General features: G+C 36.5%; 1 protein-coding gene across 4 annotated transcripts in view; it reads right to left on the bottom strand.

Annotated features, from left to right (window-relative positions):
• Positions 1-461: 461 nt before the first annotated feature.
• The window catches only part of ERBB4 (erb-b2 receptor tyrosine kinase 4), a 1,218,836-nt gene continuing 1,195,072 nt past the window's right edge, over positions 462-24,225 (bottom strand). For 2 of the 4 annotated variants that reach the window (XM_043910154.1, XM_043910155.1), the window contains exons 26-28: positions 8,399-8,446; positions 7,264-7,561; positions 462-3,696 (exon numbers count right to left, since the gene is read on the bottom strand). In XM_043910154.1, the coding sequence (XP_043766089.1) occupies positions 3,251-3,696; positions 7,264-7,561; positions 8,399-8,446 (792 nt within the window). In that variant the 3' untranslated portion in view covers positions 462-3,250. The remainder of the gene's footprint in view (positions 3,697-7,263; positions 7,562-8,398; positions 8,447-24,225) is intronic. The other 2 variants (XM_043910156.1, XM_043910157.1) reach the window with 1 other exon arrangement.

Raw genomic sequence — 24,225 nt, 5'->3', positions numbered from 1 at the left:
TCTCATACACTTTGAAATATGTTTTCCTAGGGGACAAAAATAAAACAAAAGAGAAACTCTAAAACAATTGAAATTAAGTATGTACTAGATAAATCATTCAAAAGGAACAATTAGATTCTTGTGAAGCATTTTAGGTCATTTTGGATATACTTGCATCTATCTCCAGTTATTAGTAACTGTTATGTAAAAGTCTTATGTTCCTAGAATGAAGAGGACACTACCTTTACTGAATATATTTCTATTACCTTACAGTAAAATAATTTTCTTTTCTTCTCTAAGTGATTCTGCTTGTCATTCCCCATCCCCCCCCACCCCAAACCATATGAATATAGTAAATCAGGAGAAAAAGTCAAGCTGTAGCATCCAACAAAGATACTGTCAGTGATAAGTTGGTACAGATTTATTTAGAAAAAGAAAAATTTATTTAGAAAAATTTATTTATTTATTTAAAAAAACTATCTAAACTTCCATAAATGATGATGTGAGGACTGCTTTTCTTGGAGACTTCTCTGACTGGGTGGAAGAACTCTGAGCTCTTAGGCTGTGGCCCTGAATCATTCTGTCTTCACCCCTGGGAAATTCATGTTTGAACTTCACTGTAAGAGCTCTCATAAAACCCCTCCTTACTCGACCTCATTCTTTTAGCTTCCCTCACTTTTCATAACTCTGGAAGAAATCAATCCCAATGTCTCCAATGTTCTTGGGCAAAGACCAACATCTATTGCTGATTTAATGGTTAAGTTAGAATCTGGAAATGACACTTAGCCAGTGACACAATACCCTTCTAGACCAGTTTGCGTTTGGATGATAACACTGAAACTATCCTATGTGTTACCTTCAGTAACCTGTAGGACGTTTCACTCATGTCCCAGATGAGTTCACAGAAGATCTTTTAACAAATAGCTGATTTTATACGATTGTTCAAAGAAGTGTCCATGCAATTGTATTCTTTGAATTACAAAAAAAATTAAATGTCATTCCAAATACATTGTAATTGTAAAATTTTAAAGTTAGGGATAGTATTGCCTTTATCTGGGTGTTCCCCACATAACACAGTGATTTTAGTAGACTATAAATAAATATGAGTTGAAAAATAAGGGAGCTGAATGGGTGGAGAGACTTAACTCAAAATAGGCAGAAACCTAGATTTCTTGTCATTTTATCTCTACTCTTTCCCATGGAGATTTTTAGTCTGTTTTCAATTAGTTGATACATTCTGAAGAAGGAAATGGCAACCCACTCCAGTATTCTTGCTTGGAGAATTCCATGGATGGAGGAGCCTGGTGGGTTAAAGTCCACAGGGTCGCAAGAGTCGGACACGACTTAGCAACTAAACCATCACCACCAGGTGATACATTCAAATTCCCAATACCTTATCACTGGAAAGAAATATTTTTTACAAAATTCCAAATAAATTGGGGCAGATTTTTCTAGAAGGGGCAGATTTATATCCAGTTTTTCTAATTGCTGACCTGAGGCCTCCATTTTTCTAAAAATTCAACCCTATCATTTGTTTCTATTGCTCATCTTAACTCAACAGGTATTCTTCAAAATGATACACAATAAAGATGGCTCTAGAACTAGGATGCTGTCTGAAGAAAAAGAGTTATCATATAAAGTATCATAAGGGTAGTATGTTGTGTATTAAAATAATTACATGAGAAACTTTTTTCACATTTATTTACAACTTTTAACCCAAGGATCTATCTATAAGTAGTGACTGTTTATTTCTTTTTGTTATACCAATTTATGTGCAAAGTTACCTTCCACTTAATATAAATAAGGGTCTTATACTAAAAATTCCATGGAATTTAAGCCAATCCTTACTTGCATTCCTTCAAATGGAGTGTACAAACTGGACAACTTTCCTCATGTAGAAAATGTGATATTACATGTGGAACATGTGCTGACTCTTTTACCATAATCCCCTGATACTGTTCCAAAATCCTAACTGCTTGGTTTGGCATTTCCAGAGTCTTTCTTTATCTTAGCTCTTTAAAAAAATGTACTCAAATGCGTTATTTTGCTGGTTGCTTTCATATTGCTTCATTGAAAATTCAAAATGAAGTTCAGAAAGAGAACAAATAAAATTACAGCTCAAGTGCAAACTACATTTCTGAGTATCCGCCAGGTAGACATACTCAATCCAGTGTGTTTCTTCCAGTTCAAAGGATTTCCCATTGGACCACCCCTGAAAGTGTCAGTAGTTTTCATGAACCACACAGAACTGTCTCTTAGTTTCCCTTCTATTCTTAATATTATTACTACCTATCAAGTACTGTCTTTCATAGAGGGGAAGAAAATGTTGAAGAATATAAAGGAATGGAGGGAGGAGAATCCATATTCAATACTGTAAAACACAAAAGTTAGATTTAATGTTATATTTGACCAATACCTTGGCTTCCCCTTCTAATTTTAAAGACTGTATATTTAAAATAGTGGCCATTTCACCGTATTAAAATATCTCTTTTTACAATTCTTTCAATTTATAGCAACACCTAAGAAGGTTTGATGTAAAAATCTTTGCAATTACAAATTAAAGCTGAGGATAAGGGAGAAAGTAATATGAAGAGAGAGATCAAAGCAAAACAAAGTGATAAAACAAAAAAGCTCCCCAAACATAATTACTGGTTATAACTTGGATGAAGATTCAAAAATCATGAAAGCTGAGTTGGCCATTCTTGCTTGTCAAGACAGAAACTGGTGGAGAAAGAGTTTGGATTTTCAATCTTAAGTTACTATCATACATTATAGAAAAGGTTATCGTTTTGTTCTACTGAAAACGTCCTTAAGGATTACCAGGGATGCTGAAAATATACGGATCAGTTCCTGCAGATAGGAACAGATAGCTTGGATCTTTCAAGCATCTGCTTTGAAAGAAAGGAAGGAAGGAATAAAAAGAAAAGAAATGGGGGTGGGGTGGGGAGGAGAGGGAAGGGAAACGTTGAGAACCAGTTTGATGGCAGGCAGTATTGTCTCCTATTTGCGTGTCCTTTTCTAGCTGTTCCAGTCTCCTGGCCAACCCATGCAGACAAATGAAGAAACAGTGTGGTTCCTCCTCTCTTTCTCTTTCAGTCCTTCCTTCTAATGTTCAAGTTAGATAAGCACGAAATTAGCATTGCATCTCTACAGCTTCCACTGGGAAGTGTCAAAACTACTGGCCTTGGGAGTAGAAGGAAGAAAAGAAGAGAAAGAGAGGCGGCGGGAAATGAGAGTGGCCGTGTCTCTCCACCTGAAACCACTGCGGCGCTCACACCACAGTGTTCCGGTGTCTGTAGGGCGGCGGAGGCAGCACAGTGCCCGGCTTCAGCGAGAACTCAGAGAGGTATTCGGGATTCTCTGCCACAATAGGCCGGATCCGTCCGTTTTGTTTATAAAAATATTTTGTGCTGTACTGCTGCAGGTAGTCTGGGTGCTGGAGGGTGCTCCGAGGGGGCAGGCTGTGGTTCCAGTAGTCGGGGTTGTCGAATGCTTTCTTGGCCTTCTCCGGCACGGAGAGCACGCTGTTCTTCAGGTACTCGGCGCTCCCCAGGGCGTTGGCAAAGGTGTTGAGGTACAGCGGCTCGTTCACATACTCATCCTCTGCCTTGGGTGCACCACTGGGAGCGCTGTGATATTCGGGATTATCCAAAGCCTGAAGGTCGCCATTTTTCCTCCGAGAAACGAAAGGGTTCTCCTCCACAGGGTTCAGGTATTCTGATGGAATACAAAAGGATCAGTTAACATCTACTTGCTGGAAAATGTAATTCCAGCCACGGTTATACAGGACTGGTTAGTTTCCTTTTCCAGAACAATAAAGCCACAGGTTTCATGAATTTCCCCCAAAACTATTTTGTTGATTACAACTGTCATAGGAAAGAGGAGTAAGTGGGCAAAAAATGTTAGTGACAAAACAAGGCACCGACAGGGCCAACGTCAGAGTTCCTGTCCCCTAGACTGCTCTTCTTTCCTTCTAATTGTATTTGTCTCTCCTACATATTGGAGAAGGAAAATGGCAACCCACTCCAGTATCTTTGCCAGGAGAAGTTCCTGGACAGAGGAGCCTGTCGGAGTACAGCCCGTGGGGTCGCAAATGGTCAGACAGGACTGAGCGACTCACATTCCTACACATGGGGCCGGTTGTTTAAATGCTTCTATTTTTTAGAAGTTAGTTATTTCTGTTAGAAAATAAAACAACCTATCAGGATTAAATAGCATTTAACTGTGGAGAAGTGAGAATTTTAAAAATAGTATTGGAAAATCAAGATTAGCTCCACGCCATAATAAATGAATGAAGTGAAAGAATAGTGTTTCTTAGTCTATGCATTTGCTGGGAATGTCTGCATAAGTAATAAGGGTTTGATTATAGATGTTCCCTCAGAAAGATAAACACACAGGAAAGAAAACATCTAAGGAAAAGACTCAGCTAATCAAATCAGATAAATAGCTAACATGCTTTTAAACTGACTTGCTTGATAATATACAAGCTTAACAATAAATATAATTGTAACATTTATTTCCAATGGCTAATCATAATCATTGGAAACTTATTGGAAATGACCCTGATGCTGGGAAGGATTGGGGGCAGGAGGACAAGGGGACGACAGAGGATGAGATGGCTGGATGGCATCACCGACTCGATAGACATGAGTTTGGGTAAACTCTGGGAGTTGGTGATGGACAGGCGTGCTGCGATTCATGGGGTCACAAAGAGTCGGACCGGACTGAGCGACTGAACTGAACTGAATCATAATCATAAGACAGCAAACTATTAGTTTGAATCATATGAAATTGCTGTTTTTGTAGGTTGAAACCAGTCTTAGAGCAGCTATTTTGTATGATTCAAAATAATAAATTTATCTAGAATAGGGATTGGCCGAGAATTTTTTTTTAATGTTGCTAATACTGCTTCCGTCAAGTTTAATTCTACCCCTCTGTTTATTGTGTAGACTCTTTATAGACATATCTACACATATGTGTGTTCCCTGGTGGCTCAGAGGGTAAAGCATCTGCCTGCAATGCTGGACACCCGGGTTCGATCCCTGGGTCTGGAAGATCCCCTGGAGAAGGAAATGGCAACCCACTCCAGTAGTCTTGCCTGGAGAATCCCATGGATGGAGGAGTCTGGTAGTTTACAGTCCACAGGGTCGCAGAGTCTGACACGACTGAGCGACTTCACTTTCTTTTCTTACACATAGGTAGCATATCCTCTCTTTAAATATATGCACAAAAATGACACTTTAGCTATTCCTATTTTGGTGTCAGGGTAGGAAGAGGGCCTGTTTGTTGGGATACTATCATTCTGAAACAAACTCCCTATCCCCCATAATAAACTTGACACATAGAGAGAAAACTCTTATCAATCCAGGGTTATTTTTCCCTGGATATAGAGCCGTTGGATATAGTTAACTATTTAGCATCATGTGAAAGTTAAGAGACAGTAATGAAAAATCCCATGGACAGAGGAGCCTGGTGGGCTACAGTCCATGGGGTCACAAAGAGTTGGACATGACTGAGCACTGAGCAAAAAGTAATAATAATAGTGAACATCCTACCATCAAATTCACAGATTACAGTTCAGTATCTTACAAGGCACTATCACTTCAGCCTCACAACAATCCTGTGAAAAAGGCATGCAAGCTGTATTTTTCCAGCTTTATAGACAGAAAATTGAGATTAAATGATGTATGAAGGATACAATTAGTGTTGAACTAGAATTCAAATTCCCTAACTCATGTTGAAGGATCTTGTTCTATGGCATGGTTTTCACTGTTGCCCTTACAGGAGTAGGTTGAACTTTACACTTCATCACAAGTTTTAATTTGAATGGGTCTCAAGGCTACTGTCATTTTAAGAAAAATATATTAAAAAAACTTAAAAGGGAGTCAACTACCAGATTCCTGAAATTTCTCCATTGAAAATATAGGTATGTCTATACTAAAATTATCTGCTCTCTGAGAACTGGGCTAGAATAGAATAACCTTCTACAGAAACGTGGGTTTCTTAGTACACAGGGATAAAATCTGGGGATGGTCTACCTACTGTGAGTCTACACAGACTGACTTGGTTTTCTCTTGGAAGATTCAAGTTACCATTTCTCAATGCAATCTGCTTCTCTGTTGTCCTAATGCAAGTTTGTATAGCCATGTGGTTCTGTATACAGGAATAGTTTTATGGTTGAGTTGAGAATCTTCCCAGGGAACATTCCACTTTCCAGGATCTGCCAAATCTTCCCAAAACCTACATTTGTGTCACTACTGGGCTACTCAAACATCCAATTCTTCATTACAGTAATACTTTCATACGTATGAAAGTGGATATATTTTTAATAGGTTATTGATAATATGTACTTAGTGATGCCTTAACTGCATATTACAAAAGTGAATATAACTACATATTAAGGGAGATAAAGGACCTTCATACAGAGTCTTAAAATATAATTTACTGTGACACTGAAGACTCTGGGACACAGCCATCAGTTATTAATAACATCATCTGTCTTCTCTTTTTTCTGATGCTGTTAACATAGAAGGAAAGAGGCTTTTTCAAAATTGAAATTTATTTGGATATTTAACAGTCCTACTACTAACTTTGTAAAGTTATTGCTGTGCTTCCTAAAACCATAAACTATGAATATTTTCAAGATGTGATGGTATACATAAAGTATATGGAGGGACAGAACTTTAATTTTTGAAATGTACCCTATCAGAAGTCATAATTCCCTATAATAAGCCAGGTCATTTAAATGACACCATTTTAATGTATCAATCAAATCTTTTATTGGTGCCATCAAACGCTTTGGACACTTTTACCAATAATACCAGTTTTTATGGTCACCAATGGAGCAAGGGTTCTGAAATCTTGTGATATGCTACCTCATTTAAATATTCCAATAAAGTTATGTTTATATCAGTGCTTCTCAAGCTTCAGTCAGTCAGTCAGTTCAGTCACTCAGTCGTGTCTGACTCTTTGCGACCCCATGAATCGCAGCACGCCAGGCCTCCCTGTCCGTCAAGCTTAATTGTGCATAAAAGTCTCTTGGGGATCTTGTTCAAATGCAGATTCCTAATCAAGTGAGGTCTGAGATTCCAGTTTCTAAAAAAGCCCCTAGATGATGTGGATGGTGTTAATTCAGTTAGCCTACTAGGAGTAGCAGTGTCTAGGCCTTTTGTGGGTCACAAATGTCACACAGGCAAATGGTTTGGCAATTTCCCTTCGAGACTTTGCTTATGTTGATGAAAGTAAATGTCAAATGGCAATCATTTCTGAGCATTCTGCTTGTACCTTGTTTGGGTTTGTCTCGCATAGGAGTCATGTAACCTTCTTCATCCAGCTCTCCTCGTGGGCTCCGTTCTGGGGCAAACACTGTGGGGTCAGCGCTGTATCTCTGGGTGCTGCTGTCTTCTTGGACGTGGGGTGCCACGGACTTGCGTAAGGTGCCATTACAGCAGGAGTCATCAAAGATCTCTGCGGTAGCCCCCTGAGCAATGGGGGCTTCTGGGATTGTGCTGGTGGTGGCCCTGTAGGGCATGGGTACGCCTTGCTCTGCAGCGAAGCCCCCATCTCGGTAGACAAACTGGTTCTGTCGATAGTAGAAACACATTTGGACCAAAGTTATGGGGAGGAATAGCAATCAAAAATATGGATGTTAATAACCAAAAGAATACAGAAGTTTGTCTATCAGAGCAAAGTCAGAGTTTATTAAGTGTTTTTTTCCCCCCTAATAGTTAATGAGTCTGAGTTATAGACTAGAAACACCTAAAATTCCAATTTTGTCCTATAAAGTAAATCAATTGTGGGAAAACAATTTGGAAATATATGTTTTAGTTTTACTAACCACCTAACACATGGTCTAATAAAAAGTATTTCGTATTCTTTCCCACAACTGCCTATTTTTAATGTAAAAATTCAAAAAAAAAGTAAATAAAAATAAAAATTCAAAGTGAATTTTCAAGACAAATGGCAATGTCATTAACTATAGGCAGTTACCATTATGAACAGAAGCACAGTGATGAAATTTGAATAGTGATAGTTCCTTATTGCCTTCTAGTCTGTTGTTACTATAATTTTGAGTCTATAGTACATAACTGGAAAATCATCACCAAAATTCTGACTTTTTAGCACAAGACCTATAATCATGGAAATAAAGATAACCTCCTCACCCAGAAGCATAATGTATGAGCCCAGGTAAATTTTTCAGATGAAAATCAAAAGCTACTGTAGATGCATGATATCTCAGCTCTGGATTATCTACTGAGATAAAACATATCTACATAGGCAGCTACACAAGCTACAGTAAATCCTTAACTCACTGTTGGCAAAGGCAAAATGAGGAAATTATGGTGAGACGAGAGAGAGGAAATATGGTAGGCAAAGACCAAAAATCCTAAAAGATGAAGGTTGATTGTGAAATACTTACTCCTGACATAGGGGTGTAGGCAGGAGGAGGGCTGTGTCCAATTTCACTCTAATAGGAAAGAAAAATGGAATGATGGATATAATAAGAGGTGATATGAATGGAAAAAAAAAGAAAAGAAAAGAAAAAGAAAAGCCACATGAGTTGTGTGAACCAAAAGGGAACACATGCACAACAGTGATGTTTGCTAAACAGTAAAATTTTATGTATTCTGATCTCAAGAAAGTTTATTTATATATTTTGAGGATACTATATATAATTCAATCCCTGTAAAGGAAAATTAAAAAGAAAAATTTTAAATGCATTAAAAATTATGTTGACAATAAATATTCTTCTGTTGAACCCTGGAAGAAAGGGAAAAGCAGTAAATAATAAACTAGAGTTATAAACAAGGGATGCTTTCCTTTGTTATACTTTAGGTGACTGGAATGATCACATATCACCACATTAACTTTTCTCCTATAAGAAGTTTATCTAAAAAGAGATAGAAGTAGATTTCAATTTTCTTGGAATAATTTTTGTTATCAAATTACATTTATTCTTTACCACTTCAGCTAAGGGTCAGCTTCTCAACCTTTCCTTATAGAAAGGGTAAATAATATTTTCTCATTAGTCTTTTTTTAAGTGAACAAACAGCAGAAAATCTTGAAAAATTGGTTTCTTTCCTGGAAACATTCTTTACACACATTACTTTTATGTATTTAGAATCAGTTGAAATTAGATTGCAATTAGGAAAAAAAAACCCAAAAAGACATATTCTTACGGCTTACAACTCTAACCTATGGGCTAAATAAAAGTCAACATAAAAATATGAGAAAATATTAAAGATAACTTTCTTTAGGCTAAGTACAGAAGACATATGAATGCCAGTTCTGTTTCAAAATGATTGAAAAATACCAGTCATCTATTAAACACATTTCTTGAGAAACCACTGTCTGTGTATGCACAAGGCACTTTTTGAGGCACTTGAAATAATGAATAATGAAGACAAAAACAGTTGGTTTTGTGAACTTTTCATTCTGTACCTTCTGGCTTTAAGTGAACAGAGATGACTAAAATAAACCTCAAAGACAATATCTTGAAACATCTATAAAACAGAGCTAAATCTTATTCCAGGTCGATGTTTTTATAATTTATAGATTGACAGAACAACCTAAGAATATGGTTCCACAGAGATTAACGGTTCAATACAAATTAATAGCAACTAGATAATAGAATTTTCCTTAACTGAGTCTTCTGAACTTGAGGGAACAAGCTCTGAACACCTACACTGAGTTTAGATTTTAACTCTGCCCATAACCGAGTCACTTACATAATGGTATAGAAAATATTTATCTCTTTCTTTCTGTAGTAACATAACTAACAACACACTGAAGATTATAACATGGAAATTTGGATATATTTGTTATGCAATGCATAGGAGGAGCTTTGTAGAGTAGACAGATTGTTGTATGGTATTGTTGGGATTGAGATACAGTCCCAATTATAAGTGATGTGGTCAATCATGAAATATTTCATTTTCATCCTTGACCTCTCTACTGTATTCTTGATGAAGATACCTATTCTTAATGGAGAAATAAGATATTTTACATATAAATAAACTCTGTAAGCTCTGCACTATTATACAAATGTAGAGGATATATAAAATTTAAATGTCCACACCTGCTAAATCAGATTTTTAAAGTCAAGCAATCAAACTGCCAAGGCTTCTCATCAAAGAGCATTTTTAACTGCTTACCTGTCTTCCACATCACTTGAAATATATTTTGCTATCTTTCAGAAAGTTATGAAATCTAATTCATTTGTTCATAAATGTGAGAAAGAAATTTTCCATATAATCCAGTGATATGTAAAATAGAGAGCTGGTACAAAAATATGATACCTGCCTGCTGGTACTTTATCATATTACAAATCTTGGCTTTACCCTTTCATTAAACTTGAATTATTTGGCAAGCATTTAGTAAATATTTGTTAAATTTCTATGACAAAAGCACAGGGATTACATTAGATGCTGGAGATATCGTGATATACTAGGACAGGCTTGGCCAGTGGCCTTTACCAGTTTACATTGTACGATCAAATATTTCCTGAGATTGTTGAAAGAAAAAAGCAAGAGTAAAGTGAGGTTGGAGTGAATTTATTTCAATTCTATGATTACATCTTAAAAAGCAAAGTATTTCAAAGTATTCATAATCACCAGTGTTCCTTTGACCTCTTATTTGCAAGAGTGTTATACTGGGTTATGTTTGATTGTGGCTGAAAAAATAGCACTGCCTGCTACATGTTTAGCATTTTATAAAACTTGAGAGATAAATGATCAAAAGAATAACTTACAAGTCATTCTTCATCTTGAAATACTTTATTATCTATATTCATTATCTGGGCTAGGCCATTTTCAATTGTAAAGGCATCATATTAAAAATAACTAGACCTCTTGCAGTTAGTGTGTTCCAAGACAGGAAGTGTGGCCATGCTTTATTTGAATGCATCTGCTGTCCTGCATTAATAAGTCTTTCCATCAGCAACCTGCCAACTCTGCTTCTGGACACACTGCCAGATACCATCACAGTAATAAGAGTGTCTTCATGTTCTTCCTAGTTTTCACCATTAAAATGGGAAAAATTGCTAAGCAAAGTCCCCTTAGTGTTCATTGTTTTTAGGGTTACTGGCTGCTTTTTATGTTTCTGTTTCCATTTTTTTTCTGTTTTCCATGATAAAAAGCACCTCATTCATATCTCCCTGGAAGGGCAATGCATCTACAAGGGAACATCTGTGAGGCCAATTAGCTGGGCTGGAAATGTGATATAATTGTTGTTTAAATATATTTAAATTACATGTTAATCACTATGTCATAATTTATAGGCTTTGAAAATAACTTTTTGTACTTGAGAGCCAAGCCAGATTTCACTTGTTTTTGCCATTTTTAGTTTGTAACAAGCTCTTCTCATTTCCCACACAACCATCCCCCCAATTCCCCACACTTGAAGAGCTGAACTTTTAATACTGGAAAGAATGACAGCTGCAAGTAAATTGGTTGAGTAAAAATTAAGATCCCCAGAATCAGAATGAGCTGGAGTGACCTTAACGTTCTAAGCAGAACAAAGCAGTGCTCTCGCTTAAAAGGTTTTTGTTATTTTATTGTGCCACTTTCTAAACTGTCCATCAAAGCCTGGCTTTGAGGATCTTCAGGAAGCAGCACTGGGTACATCTGTTCAATTAACTGGCGAGCGGATTTATTGTCAGCAGGACAAAGATAGAAAGAGGTGGGCTATCAACTGACAGGTGATACAGAGCTTGTTCCTGGTAGGGAATTATGTAAGGGTGATGAAGAGAGTCAAGTTTAATTTGTGGCCATAATCACTGGGACACTGTATGATTAACTTGGACTCAAATCCCAGGGGTTATAGAGAAGGCAAATGTCAGCAAATATATCAAATACACTATTAAATGGATATTTACATACACCATATCCTAAAATTTACTTTTCAACTGAGCGATAAAAATGTGAACCTTTGTCTTATTACATGTGCTGCATTTCTCATATTTATTGTTTTAATTAAAAGTATTATATTATTCCTAGGAAATTTTACCTTGTTAACTCAGTGAAATTTTAAATTGTTAAATAGATGAATTGTCAACCATCATATTTTCAAAAAATATTATACAAATCTATCTTCTTAGGAAACAAACAAAAGTACATGCTTAATGCCTACTTTCTATTTAAATTAAAGATGTGCTTAATGAGATTTTTTTTAATCTTCAGATAATTGTTACTCTCAATATTAGCCATAGGATTAAAGTTTCTAGGTCCAAGAATCACCCTAAATCCTTTTAACTAAAATGGCATGTGTCTCTGTATGATGGTGCTAATCCATCAGCTTGGATTTATTACCTGGACACTTGCACATAGTAAGTATGAAGAGTTGTCAATTTTTTATCCTCTTTGGCATACATCTTTAACACTGATGGGCATTTTTCCATTTCACAGATCAGGTAGTGGACAGAGAAAATGCCTTTTTTTTTTGGTATTATGAACAATTTTTGATATTTGGCTATAACTCTGTATCTTTTTTACAACTGAGTTCAATACACCAGCATTTGAGACATTTGGATTTTGAATCTTCATTTTTCATAAGACAACTGGAAAAAAACAAACAAAATGTATTCACATTCCCCAAACCAGTAAGAACTGGAGAAGCCTATTGAATTTAGACAGTTGTCTCACATACACGTGCATATGTGTGAACATATATGTTACACAAAATGTTTTTTGTCTCTTTCTATGTGTTTATTTATGCACTCATTTATCTATTTAGTTTGATTATATGTGATACTACTTTAAAAAAAACTTTTTACTCTACACACACAGGGCTTCCCAGGTAGCACTAAGGTAAAGAACCTGCCTGCCAATCCAAGAGACATAAGAGATGCAGGTTCAATCCCTGGGTTGGGAAGATCCCTGGAGGAAGACATGGCAACCCACTCCAGTATTTTTGCCTGGAGAATCACATGGACAGAGGAGCCTGTAGTCTTCTGGCTTGTAGTCTCTAGGGTCACACAGAGTCGGACATGCCTGAAGAAACTTAGCACGCTTGCACACACTTTAAACAAAATAATAATGATGATATAATAATAAATAATATAATAACTTAATACTATAGTAAATAAGTTAATTACAATGACCCTGTGTGACAGTTGAAGGCATATTAACTTGGGCTTTCATCTTTTTCTCACTTTTCACCAACCCTAGAACTTAATTATAAAGTCCACTCTATTTCACAGGTGAATATATTACTTCTCTTAGGAAAACAGAAATAGCAAGGAAGCTAACATGTACTGTAAACCTACCATATGCCACGGACTAAAATATTTTGTTTTATTTATTCATATGACCTTTCAAGATAAATATCATTATTAAAAATTATGACTCCCATTTTGCAGGTGAGAAAACAGGACCAGGGAAGTTTAAAGTCCTTCCCATGCATAACCACAGCCACTGGTGTATGACTCTCTGAATCTAACAATTTTTCATTAATCCACATGTAGATTTTGACTTTAGCATTTCTATTCTCTGCCCTCTCTGCCACTGCATAATGTTTTAGCTCTTCTCTCAAATAAGATATTATGGCTTATCTTTCTTATGAAAAACTAACCTAAAGCAGAAATTTGAAAAAGTAACTAGACTTAATTATAAAATACTGATAATGGCTTACAATGTTGTCCTCCCATCTTATTTGCATTTTAATTTACTCAAAGGACTTAAACAGGAAAGCTACTAGATGCAAAATGTTAAGTGCTAATAGAGAATATATGTGTGTGTTTATATATATATAAACTATGATTTTAGATCAAGATGGACTGTTAAGGAAGAATAGATACTCATATACATGTCTATGTAGATTACTTACCTTACCAAGAGCAAAAATTAACCCTGAAGCAGGAGGAGATGGGTTTGAATAATGGGAGAGCACAAAGATTTTCCATGACAGCACTCTTGCTTATGGACTTATTATTCCTAGTCCAAGCTTAGTCAATAAATTCCTCTTCCTACTCCACTAAGGGTAAGTAAGCTATTGTATCCTCAGGCAGCAACTCCTATAGCCTTTCCAAATATTAATAGAACAAGAGTACATTCCCTGTTTAAACACTCATGGTTAGATGAGTCAATAAAATGGGAGCGGAAAACTCCACACTTTATACCTTTCCATATGTTCTTATTACATGATGAAGCTGAAGAACATTATTAGCATAGTCAAAAAAGAAAGGTTAAAAAGAAATGTGATTTTACATTAGGGCCAACATTCCTTAGCTTGATTTTAAGATGAACAGTAAGAATTTTGTCACCTCTCTTGATATTAGTAATCATGTAAAATTTATATCTCTTCATCCTGGGATGAAGATGATAACTATATCTTTATTTTTTGTTCCGGCAACTTTCTTTTGCATCTTTCTCTTGTTTACATTCTTTTTGCCAACATATTGTAATATTTGAACCTCTTCCTAATTATCACTTTAGCTACTAGTTGACATATGTATCTAGAAATCTAAAGAGGAGAACTTTTAGGGGTTTCCTTAAAGATTTCCCAGCAGTTCTTTTCAGTTAGAGAAGGTACAGCCATTTTTCCAAATTTTTAAACTTATCTTTGAGAACATCTAGTTCAACTGCAGTGTCTCTGTTTGAATCTAAAGGAAATCATTAAGCCTTTACTGTGTCCAAATTCTCAGGTCATCCAACTAATTTTCCAAGTGCATCCAAAAGTAGTCTGTCTCTTTGCTTGAGTGTTTTTTATCCCAACGTCATGAAGATTATTTAGTGAAGATGTCTTAATACATTTTAAAAAAAGGTATTGATGTCAGGCAACTCTCTTTTTTAAAGAGAACATTACTGTTTTATTGTTTTATTTCTCTGATGTTGGTTTTATTTGTTTATTTGTTTCCAACTACATTGCATGGCAGGTGGGATCTTAGATCCTGACCAGGGATCCAACCCACACCCCCTGCATTGAAAGTGCAGAGTCTAAACTACTGGATTGCCAGGAAGTCCCCAAGGTCAGCAAGCTTTTGAAGATGAGAATCCCATAGACATGAAGCAATTGACCACATGAGGTCCTTCTATCTCTAGGGTTGTATTCTTGAACTTTTGACATTGAACCATTTGATTTTTAAACAATTACCTTAATCTCTTGAATCTTCAGTTTATTTAGCTCTCAAAAGGAAAATGGGCTATAGTAAAAGTAAAGGGAAAGATCAATTCCAACTATCAAATTACATGTATGTAAAATGAATATTCTGCCTGAAGTCCATATCATTGATTGCTAAATATTAGAAAATGTGATTAACCTTAAAGCAAAAGCATCTTGCAAACTTTTCTCCCACAAACCTTTTTAAAGTGTATGAATTTCTTTTTCTTTTTTCCCTTTTCCCTAAATGGAGTATCTGTGGAGCACCTTAGTCTGTATGCAATACATGACTGTGCTCTGGGGAGACAAGAGCACATCCGGATGTGACTTTCCGGTGACTCGGCACTAAGGAGTTCACCTGCCAGTGCAGACACACGGGTTGGATTCCTGGATTGGGAAGACTGATTGGACAAGGAAATGGCAACCCACTTCCAGTATTCTTGCTTGGGAAATCCCATGGACATGGACAGAGGAGCTTGGTGGGCTACAGAGGGTCCACGGGGTTGCAAAAGAGTCAGACATGATTTAGTGACTAAACAATAATTATACACATGCTTATTGTCAATTGACATATTTTCACTTTCATAGTACTCACCTCTATTTATATGATTAGATGATGTATGGAAATTACAGAAATAGCATAAAAATTAAGTAGTCTATAGGGAAAAAAAAAAAAACAACTATGGGCACTCTAAATGTCATGAATGCCATTACTTTCGAATTTGAAATGCTAAGACTTGGTCTGGGTATAATACGTTTCCTTTTATACTATTGATAAACATTTACTTAAATCACAATTATGGGGAAACAGTGGAAACAGTGGCTGACTTTATTTTTGGGGGCTCCAAAATCACTGCAGATGGTGATTGCAGCCATGAAATTAAAAGACGCTTACTCCTTGGAAGGAAAGTTATGACCATCCTAGACAGCATATTAAAAAGGAGAGACATTAATTTGCCAACAAAGGTCATCTATTTAAGGCTATGGTTTTTCCAGTAGTCATGTATGGATATGAGAGTTGGACTATAAAGAAAGCTGAGTGCTGAAGAATCGATGCTTTTCAACTGTGGTGTTAGAGAAGACTCTTGAGAGTCCCCTGGACTGCAAGGAGATCCAACCAGTCCATCCTAAAGGAGATCAGTCCTGGGTGTTCATTGGAAGGACTGATGTTGAAGCTGAAATTCCAGTACTTTGGCCACCTGATGCGAAGAGCTGACTCATTTGAAAAGACCCTGATGCTGGGAAAGATTGAGGGCAGGAGGAGAAGGGGACGACAGAGGATGAGATCACCGACTCAATGGACATGGGTTTGGGTAGACTCCGGGAGTTGGTGATGGTCAGGGAGGGCTGGCATGCTGCAGTCCATGGGGTCACAAAGAGTCAGACACAACTGAGTGACTAAACTGAATTGAACTGACCTACACACATGTGCATGTATGTATATATATATATATAGTCATACATACATGAAAATTAATAGCCTAAAACAAGATAACAAAGATTTATTTAATTCATTCAAACTAACAAATTTTTTTTTATAGGTTGTTAGTTTATTTGTGGGCTTAGTTTTGCTTTGTTTCTACTCTTTTACACATGTGGATATTATGTATCAGGAAGTAAATCGTATTCATTCAAGCATCATTTACAAGAGTTCCACCTGGAAATGTTTCTTTTGTAGTTATTTGGAGTTATACTATTTACTTGCAAATAATAAGGCAACAGTGAAGCACCTTATATTTCAACCTTCTCTTTAGCAATAATCCAAGCCAGAAAAGTTTTACTATATATTCAAAATAACTATGACAGTATTTAGAGCAATCTGTGTGTGAGAATATAAAAAACACGAAGGGCATAGTTCATGTATTGGGAGATGGAAACAAAAAATATAGAAAATACAACTGCAAATTTTATAACTCTAATTTTGGCATGTACATTTTATTCAGTGTCTTAAATGATTAAGTGTTGGCAACAAGCAAACCATTTAACATAATACAGATAATGCTTTCCACGTTCCTATCATTTCAGCGTGGATCAGCTTGGAAATACCTTCAGTTATGCTAGTTTATGCAAACTGTTTACCAGAGAAAAGTGAATTTGTAACAATGGTTGGTTAGTCCAACTACTGCTCTTCAGGCTCCAAAGTGGTACAGCTGTTGCTGTAAGTGAAAAAGATTTCTAACAGTCCACCTGGAATTAGGGCATCTGGATTGTGCGAGCTGATCTGAATAATGTACGGGGCATACTCCAGCACGGCTACTGTCAGAGCAAACAGTACATGGCTGTCCCATTAGCCCAGAGCAAACACCAGTTACATTTCACTGAAACTGGCTGGTATTTACAACTGATCTGAGCCAAAATGACTATCAGATTGAAGGCAGTACCCCAAGAGAAAAAAACTCTTCCCCCACAGCAACTGGTTGCCCATAGTCTAAGGTGTTTATATCATTTTTTAAAATCCCCCAAATGTGATTTTGCTGCATGTCAAAAGGAGGAAGAAAAACATACAAGAATTTCTGCATCTATTTGTGAACCACTTTGGAATTTTCTGAAGTAAGACCAATATTTTTAGTTTCCTATTTAAACCATTTGCTACCTATATTAGCCAGAACCATGGTCATAATACTTTTCTTTCAAGTTCTAAAATAGCTAACACTTTAATAAAAAATATGAACCAAAAAATAAAATAGACCAGAAACTAGAGTGTCTAATTTAAATCTGACAGGAATGCCAGAGATCACCCAATCTCCTCCCTATTTTCAGCTGTGGTTATAGAGACAGCAGGTGACTTTGCTGCAGGTCACACATCTAGTTACTAACAAGAAAAATCAATAGGCCAAATTAGAAAAATACTTTTATGGTTTACTATGAAACAAAAACAATCTGCTTGGTATCCTTCTTAGATTATGTCTGCGTAACTGAGTCAGGGCAAGCCAGGTGAAACTCTAAAGAAGTGAAGTCTGATTATCATGTTTCCTTTTCAATTTCTAGCCCATATTTTTTTTACTGCTCCCTAACAGATGCCAGAGTCTACTGATTCTAGTCCTGGTTCTATAGGAAATGGGGCCATTGCATGATCTCATAAAAGATGCACCATTTTGAGTCAGTAACTCATATTCCAAAACCCCTTCTCTTATCTATAAGGTTATCCTCTTCTCAGGAACTTGGCTGTAGCTAGGCTAAGGGCATCCATTTAGTCTGATTAGTTTGGGGAATTTTCTCAACTTGGTGGTAGTAGATCATAAATAGTCCCACCTCAAGTAACACTGAACTACTGAGTACCAAGCGGTACACACATAGTTAACTGCTGACCTGACATCTCCATTGGAATGTTCCATGCTTTTTCAAATGTCACTTTTCCAAAACTGAAATGAACATCACCTCTCCTGACATTAAATGGAATTCTCTTATCTTTCTTGGCTTGGTGAATAGTATCAACTTATCTACTTGTGTAAGTTAAATATCTCAGTGTCATCTTTGATTTCACCTCTATCTCATTCTTCATAAGCATCCAACATCTACCCATTTAAACATCTTAATACCTCAAGGATACAACCATTTTCTCCATCTTCATTGATTCTGTTTTAGTTCTGATTTTAAGGTGTGAAATCATTTAGCATTCTAACTGGGAAATTTTGAGGATAAAAGAAAATGCTATAAATAATTAAGTCAGGAGTAATAGGAGTAAACCAGGACTCTAGGAAAAATAAGCACAGCACACACAGTGAACTTAATGATGACCACATTTCTTGACTGAACTACTATAATATTTTTTTAATTGGTCTCCTTGATCTCCTCATTCCAATCTAATAGTCACACTTCATTTCCTGCTTAAAAACCTACAAGACCCCTTTAGGTCTCAGGTTAAAACAAATCTCAATTTCTTGTGGCATGAAGGCTTTTGGTAGCTATGGCTCCTGCCAATTTTTCCAGCTTTGTCTTTCTGCTTATTCGTCACATGCCTCCAGTCAAAAAAAGTACCAGCAGTTCCTGATAGTCCATGACTTCTATTACTTCCAGTTACCTGCCCAGGTTCCAATTGTTTCCTAAACATTTCTTTCTAGTATCTTCATCTTGATTACATATTAACTCCATGGAATGTTACCATTGCCCTGTTTACATGTAATTATTGATTCAAAAATATCTATCAAGAACCTATTCTGCACCCCTTATGAGTAATTCAGCAACTTTATTCTAATCGTTTATTTACTTCATTAGTTTACTGTCTTTCTTAGATTGTGAGTCTATTTAGAAGAAAGTGATAGTGTTAGTTGCTCAGTTGTGTCCAACTCTTTGCGACCCCATGGAGTATAGCCCACCAGGCTTCTCTGTTTATGGAATTCTCCAAGCAAGAATACTGAAATGGGTGGCCGGCCCCTTCTCCAGGGGATCTTCCTGACCCAGGGATCTAACTCAGGCCTCCTGCACTGCAGGCAGATTCTTTACCATCTGAGCCAAAGCCCCAGGCTATTTAGAAGAAGACTTATATTTACTATTATATCCTTCATACCTAGCACAGGTCAGGAACATAGATGTGATGAATATTTAGTAAAAGGATATTGAATCAAAGGATGGATAGATAGAAAAGATATTTAAAGTTCAAGTTTGACTTATTAATGAGAATCTCAGGGCCTTCCTGGTTCTATCCCTGCATTGGGAAGATCCCCTAGAGAAGGTCATGGTTACCCACTCCAGTAATCTTGCCTGGAGAATTTCATGGACAGAGAAGCCTGGCAGGCTATAGTCCTAGACCATGGGGTCGCAAAGAGTAAGACAGGCCTGAGTGACTAAAACTTTCACCTTTTTCACTTTCAAGACCTCAGGCAGTGGGATATGTTTTAAAGAATAGGGAATTTTAATGTTCCTTAAATTATATATTGCACATATTTTACTCTGCAGATACTCAGGGTGAGTCCTAAATTGAAACTGAAGCCCAATACAATCATCTGAATATTATATCTTATCTAGTACACTCACTCTTCCTGTCAATTAGCTACTATTTCTGGAGGCATTATTTAAAGTCTTAATTCTAATGGCCAAAAAATGTATTTTTACAAATAATGAGTGGTTCCAGATGCAATGGATATCTTGCATCTAGTTATAAAACATCAGGATTCTATCACTAGTATGACAACATTCCCTTGAGACATCTATGTATTTCCTAATGCATTGGAGGTCTAGGAAACTCAGCTTCTGCTTTATCCTGAAGAATATAAATTAAGTAAGAACAATAGGAAAGACAAACGCTAAGGATAAATTGCCTGTAGGCAGATGAAAAGTGTAGTTTTGGCTCATAAGCTCAAATACAGATCCCTGCAAGTATTCATTTTAAGTTGTACATACCATCCACCTACATTTCTGTGCATAACAGACAGGAGAATCATTAAAAATTATTAAAATTTTTTTCAGAAGGAAGGCCTTTGTCTTTTTTTTAAACAATAATTGTGGTTATACAGTATTGGACTGGGCTTTTCTGGTGGTTCAGATGATAAAGAATCCACCTGCAATGCAGGAGACTGGGGTTCAATCCCTGGGTCGGGAAAATGCCCTGGAGAATGGAATGGCTACCCACTCTAGTATTATTCCCTGGAGAATCCCATGAACAGAGGAGCATGGTGGGTTACAGTCCAGGGATTGCAGAGTTGGACATGACTGAGCAACTAACACACAGTATAGAAAAATTAAAGTTATAAATAAATGAAATTCTAAGTCTCTAGGAAGGGAAGAAGTTACAAAAGGACAGCTCTTGATTAGGGAAGAGCACCGCCACCCACCAGCTCTGCTGCTGTAGATAAATTTTACTCAAAGCTTAATGTCCTCATCTGTAAAATGGAAATAATAGTGTCTGTCTATCTGCTTTATGAGTTTTATAAGTTCATGTTCATGGTAAATGTATTTTTAAAAAAAGTATTATATAAATGTGCAATATGGTGTTTTTTTCTAGTAATTAAAAAAAAAAATACAGCTGAAGGGTGACTTGTCCAAGTATCACTCATACAAAACTATACTAAATGCTGCAAACCAAGCAAGCATATGTTTCTTGTATACCAGAATAAAAGTATACAAACAGTTACCTATTTTGTATCTGTGTGATGACAGAGTTCATTTTGCAGCCTTAGTATCACATATGTCATTTGAAGTGCTTCCCAGGTGGCTCAGTGGTAAAGAATCTGCCTGTCAGTGTAGGCAGCACGAGAGACACAAGTTTGGTCCCTGAGTTGGGAGTATCCCCTGGAGTAGGAAATGGCACCCCACTCCAGTGTTCTTGCCTGGAAAATTCCACGGACAGAGAGCCTGGTGGGTTGCAGTCCATGGAGTCACAAAGAATTGGACACGACTGGGTGACTGAGCATGTGCACACACATGAATGTCATTTGAAAACACCATCAAAAGGGGGTGGTGTTATTGATACAAATAAAAAATAATTTCTGTTTCATTTGAATACATATATAGGTTGGCACATCATTTAAAGTCGTTGTAAAACATCTCTTTGAAAATAAAAATAAAATAATGATATGCTTTTCTTAGTGCAGCAGTAAATCAAAGCAAGACCCTCTTTCAGCACTTAGACACAGAAAGGTGCATATTAAATGTTCAATAATAAATTCCTTAAGCAGCTAAAATAAAATTAACCAAATGACCTAACAGTAGAGATTATGATAAACTGAAATAAAATCTTCATTACTTTTGTTTTCTTTTGATGATTAGGGTGTCAGAGTCAATGAAAACCAAACATTAGAAATTCCCATCTCTGCAGAGCATGTGTTGGCCTTGATCTTCTTGAATCATTCGTACTGATTCAGACAGACACCTCATATGTCTCAGAATTCCTGCTAAGGCACTGTTAACAGGCCAAGGAGAAGTCCTCAGTCCGGAATGTGTGCTTAAATTTTTTTTAATTCCCTGAGATTGTTGATGTTTTCAGGGAAAACTGGAACATTAAAAGAAGCACATACTAATGTAAGAAATGTTTGAATTCTCCTACCCCATTTGGTGGAGAGAGAATTCTTATGTGTCACTTTTTTTTAATAAGTTAAGACTTGAAGCATTTTATAGATTTTTAAAGTATGCTAAACACTTTTAAGAAAGACACCTCTTGGAAAGAAAGTTGCTAAGTTATAGAAAAGTGCTTAGATTTGCAATCTGAAATAATTTGATAAATGACTTGGAGTTGGGAAAAATAAAATCGATTAGATTTTTCCACATATTGTATACCCCAGGCTTTCTACCAAGGTCTACCAAACAAACAATAAAAAACTGCTAGACAGACAAGAAAAGCCCCTGGTTTATTTTCCAGGCCACTTGGTCCTTTATTATGTATTAATAGTAGCACAATTATTACTTATAACATCTAAAAGAAAATGTTAAGCAAAAGTGCAGCTACGTTCTGACAAAAGAAAATATTAATGCTTGATCTAATGAATATAATCACAAAGGACAGTGTGGCTGATTGTCTTTCATGCCATAAGTCTTAAATGTTAGACTTCCCAGGCTCTCATAAAAACCATTACTGTTATACCCAAGAATTTTAGAAATTAATGTTTATTTTCATAAATATTATCTTTTAGAATGCAAGCTCCTTAAATACATAATCAAATAGTTGTATTAGTCTCTCACTTCTCTCATTTCTCCCAAATTTACTTGTCTAAACGTTAAAAATATACCTAGTAGCTCAGATTTTGCCAAAAACAATAAATGAGAAGAGAATGTTTTGATCATTTAAGACTGATTTCTTAAATTCTTATTGAAAGGTAACCAAAGCAGTTAGAAATAAAATCAGCACACTGACAGCACTTTTAGGATATTTTAATCCAGCCTGTTTCCATACAAAAGCATATTGAATGTCAGTTATGCAGGAGGAGAAGATATTTCCAAGAGAGCTTGACATAAGCCCAGGTTGTGAATTATTTGCTTTGAAATGTTTCCATATTTTCCTGCTTGGCAATTCTGGTCAAGAGAAGAGCAAAAACAACTCATCCTAAGCATTTCGTCAAGTGAACATTCATAAAATGTTTAACAGCCCACAAATACAATTTCTAAAAATGCTAGATCATCCACCTCCAGAAGGGAGGAAGGAAGCGCCACTTTATTATTATATTGAATTTCCGGGGCCCACCCCATCCATCTTGAGTTTCCAAATACTGGGAGCCCCAGAGGAAGTTTTCACTAAAGTGCTATTTGAAACTTGGAACACATATATTCCCAGCAGTCTTTACTCCTGCATATAACCTTACCTTCTCTACCCAGAGCGAATTTACCTTGAAGAAGTAAAGCTTAAAGCTTCGGGCTCTTCAATTGCATCACCTCTTCCAGGGCCTGGGACATTTGGTAAACTTTTAAAAAGTAAGATTTTTATTATTTTTAACTTTTTATTTTATATTAGAGTCTTGTTCATTAACAACTCTATGTTAGTTTCAGGTGTTCAGCAAAGTGATTCAATTGTACGTATACATGCATCTATTCTTTTTCAAATTCTTTTCCCATTTAGGTTGTTATAAAATATTGAGTAGAACTCCCTGTGCTCTACACCAGGTCCTTGGTTATCCATTTTATGCTTTTTTTTTGGCCACACAGCATGTGGGAACTTAGTTCCCTGACAAAGGATCAGGCCTGTGCCCCCTTCATTGGAAGCACAGAGCCTTAATTATTGAAGAACCAGGGAAGTCCTTGGTTATCCATTTTAAAAACAGCAGTGTGTACATGTCAATCCCACATTTGGTAATTATCCCTTCCCGACACCCTTCTCCCCTGGTAACCATAAGTTCGCTCTCTGTGAGTCTGTTTCTGTTTTGTAAATAAGTTTATTTATATCCTTTTTTTTTAATTTAAGATTTTTATTTTGCATTATTTTTCTTAAAGAGGCTCAACCCCTACTCCCAGTGATATGACTGGCTCCATGATACCTGCTGCTGCTGCTGCTAAGTCGCTTCAGTCGTGTCTGACTCTGTGTGACCCCATAGATGGCAGCCCACCAGGCTCCTCCATCCCTGGGATTCTCCCTGGAGTGGGTTGCCATTTCCTTCTCCACCATGATACCTACATCCTCCCATATTCTCCCCTCACTTTTCAGAGAATGTTCCCTATGGTTTATTCTTTATCAGAAATCTGGCATTCATGAGCAAGACTACTCCTCCTATCCTGTGCATCCAGAAG

This window comes from Cervus elaphus, chromosome 8 (genome assembly GCF_910594005.1).
Source record: "Cervus elaphus chromosome 8, mCerEla1.1, whole genome shotgun sequence".
In the NCBI taxonomy this organism is placed as follows: Eukaryota; Metazoa; Chordata; class Mammalia; order Artiodactyla; family Cervidae; genus Cervus; species Cervus elaphus.
This window is presented reverse-complemented; position numbering and strand designations above follow the sequence as displayed.